Consider the following 2,534-nt stretch of genomic DNA (forward strand, 5'->3'; position numbering starts at 1 on the left):
CACAGATCAGTGACTCCATCTGAATTCATTTGAGCAACATATATTAACTGCAAAAAGAACAGGAGTACATTCCCAGTCTCTATTTTTATTTCTCTTACTTTATTGACCTATCAGAGTTGGTAAGACAACTCCCACCTATTCATACTCTCTGTATGTGTATATATATCTCATCAATATATATTCCATTCTATGCATCTGAAGAAGTGGGCTGTAGCCCATGAAAGCTTATGCTCAAATAAATTTGTTAGCCTCTAAGGTGCCACAGGTACTCCTGTTCTTTTTGCGGATACAGACTAACACGACTGCTACTCTGAAACCATATATTAACTGATGATTTTTCTCAGGGCCTCCTTCACCTCTTTATTTCGCAGGCTGTAGATGAGGGGGTTGAGCATGGGCGTCAGGACTGTGTAGAAGACAGAGAACACTTTGTTCAGGGCTTTCAATGTATTGGTATTTGGTAGCAGATACACAGTCATTATGGTCCCATAGAAGACTGTAACCACAATGAGGTGAGAGGAGCAGGTGGAAAAGGCCTTTTGCCTCCCGGTGGTGGAAGGGATTCTCAGGATAGTAGCAATGATACAAACATAGGATGTCACAGTTAATAGAAATGGGCAAGGCGAATCTAGGGAGACGAGTATGAAACTAACCAGTGTGATCATGCTGCTGTCACTGCAGGAGAGTTTTAGCATTGGAGAAAAATCACAAAAGAAATGGTCAATTTCATTGGGGCCACAGAATGTTAATTGTGACATAAAACACATCAATATTACACAACTTAGAAATCCGCTCATCCAAGACCCCACTGTTAGCTGGAGGCACAACCTGCCGTTCATCAGGGCTGCATAACGCAGGGGTCTGCATATCGCTAAATACCGATCATAAGACATTGCTGCTAGGAGATAGCATTCTGTAGTTGCCAAATAACCAAAGAAAGAAAACTGTATCATGCAGCCCCCCACAGAAATGGTTCTGTCCCCAGTCAAGAGACTGGCCAGCATCCTAGGCAGGATGGTGGAGGTGTAGCAGGTCTCCAAGCAGGACAAGTTCCCCAGGAAGAAGTACATGGGGGTGTGAAGGTGCTGATCAGCCACAACTAGCACAATGATGAGGATGTTCCCAGACATGGTCACAATGTAGATCACTAGGAAAACCAGGAAGAGAAGGATCTGCAGTTCAGGGAGATTCCCGAATCCCAGGAGGATAAATTCTGTGATGACCGTTCGATTGTCCTCTTCTGCTTTCTCTATGAGGTGCATCTAGGTACAAATAAAAATACTAAAACTCAGAGGCGGGACTTTCAAAAGGACAAACATCCCATCAACTTAAGCAAATGCAGAAGAACAGATATCCAGAGGCATTTAGGCACCCAAAGTTGCAGATAGGCGCCGAGTGGGATTTTCAAAAGTACTTAGGCAACCTAGGTGGCTTAAGGTCAGATTTTTAAAGCTATTTAGGTTATGCAGCACACAGCATCACAATGCCCAAGCCTAAATCGCATTTTCCCAGATTTAGGCACTGAGGAGTCTACATTCTATTGACAGCCAATGGGATTTAGACTCCTCCATGCCTAAATCCCTTTTGAAAATGGAATTTAGGCTCCTCAATCAGTTAGGCATTGTTGCAACACTGAGCTCAGCAACCCCTGAATAGCTTTAAACATCTGGGCCTGAGTGCTTTGCTGAATCAGGACCTTAATTCAAGCTATGCAGAGCCACAAAGGATCTGCTGTTCCTCAAAGGATGCTAGCCACTGGGAAGTTTTATCCCACACTAAAAATGGTTAGCCAAGCTAACAGAGAGTAAAGGAATGGCTTTAAAAATAATGATCTCACAGCCTTTCCTCACATGAATACATCCACAAGGTCTAATTCTGATCTCACAAACTGTTTTTTGCAATATTAACTTCTGCCGGAGATCAGAACCAGGAGCTGTAAATTCTTAGTACATGTATATCCTATATGCTATATATTTTATTTTTAAATAACTGACTTGCTGCACTGAATATATATATTATTTTATTTTAATGGGAATTGGGGGTCTACATTCATAAGTGGGATAGATAGAGGAGTAGGTGTGGTTGATCTACCCTGTAATCTCAAAAGAGATTGCAAAGAGATCACGCAGTCCTCAATACCTCCTGACAGATGCTGAGAGCTCTCAGATGACACTCTGGTCAGTGGAAGAAAGGCTCTGCTGGAGACAACCAGCAGCTACAGGGTCAGGAACATGCACAGAACTTCCACTTTAGGGGAAAATCAATAAGGACATTTTAGAAACAACTGAGGAAAGGAGTGAGAATCCATGTGAAAGAGGTGAGTTGTCAGGGAGATAGAAAGGCATGCAAGCCCTGTCTAAAGGGCTCCGGGATGGGAGATAAAGGCTATGGGAATCACTCTGGGTACTGTTATGCTCACAGGATACAAACAGGGAAGTTAGATTAAAATATCAAATACTCTCTCTGGAAGGTTTCAATGTAACATGACTTTATTGCATAAAATCCAAAACCCTAATGCACATAACCCAAAACCA

The 2,534-nt window shown here is 42.5% G+C and overlaps 1 protein-coding gene across 1 annotated transcript; it reads right to left on the minus strand.

Annotated features, from left to right (window-relative positions):
• Positions 1-323: 323 nt before the first annotated feature.
• Positions 324-1,262, minus strand: LOC128847280 (olfactory receptor 11L1-like). Its single transcript, XM_054046668.1, has one exon. The coding sequence runs from the start codon at positions 1,260-1,262 to the stop codon at positions 324-326; it is 939 nt and encodes a 312-aa protein (XP_053902643.1).
• Between the last annotated feature and the right edge of the window lie 1,272 nt (positions 1,263-2,534).

The sequence above is a fragment of the Malaclemys terrapin genome, chromosome 13 (assembly GCF_027887155.1).
Source record: "Malaclemys terrapin pileata isolate rMalTer1 chromosome 13, rMalTer1.hap1, whole genome shotgun sequence".
Taxonomy (NCBI): domain Eukaryota; kingdom Metazoa; phylum Chordata; order Testudines; family Emydidae; genus Malaclemys; species Malaclemys terrapin.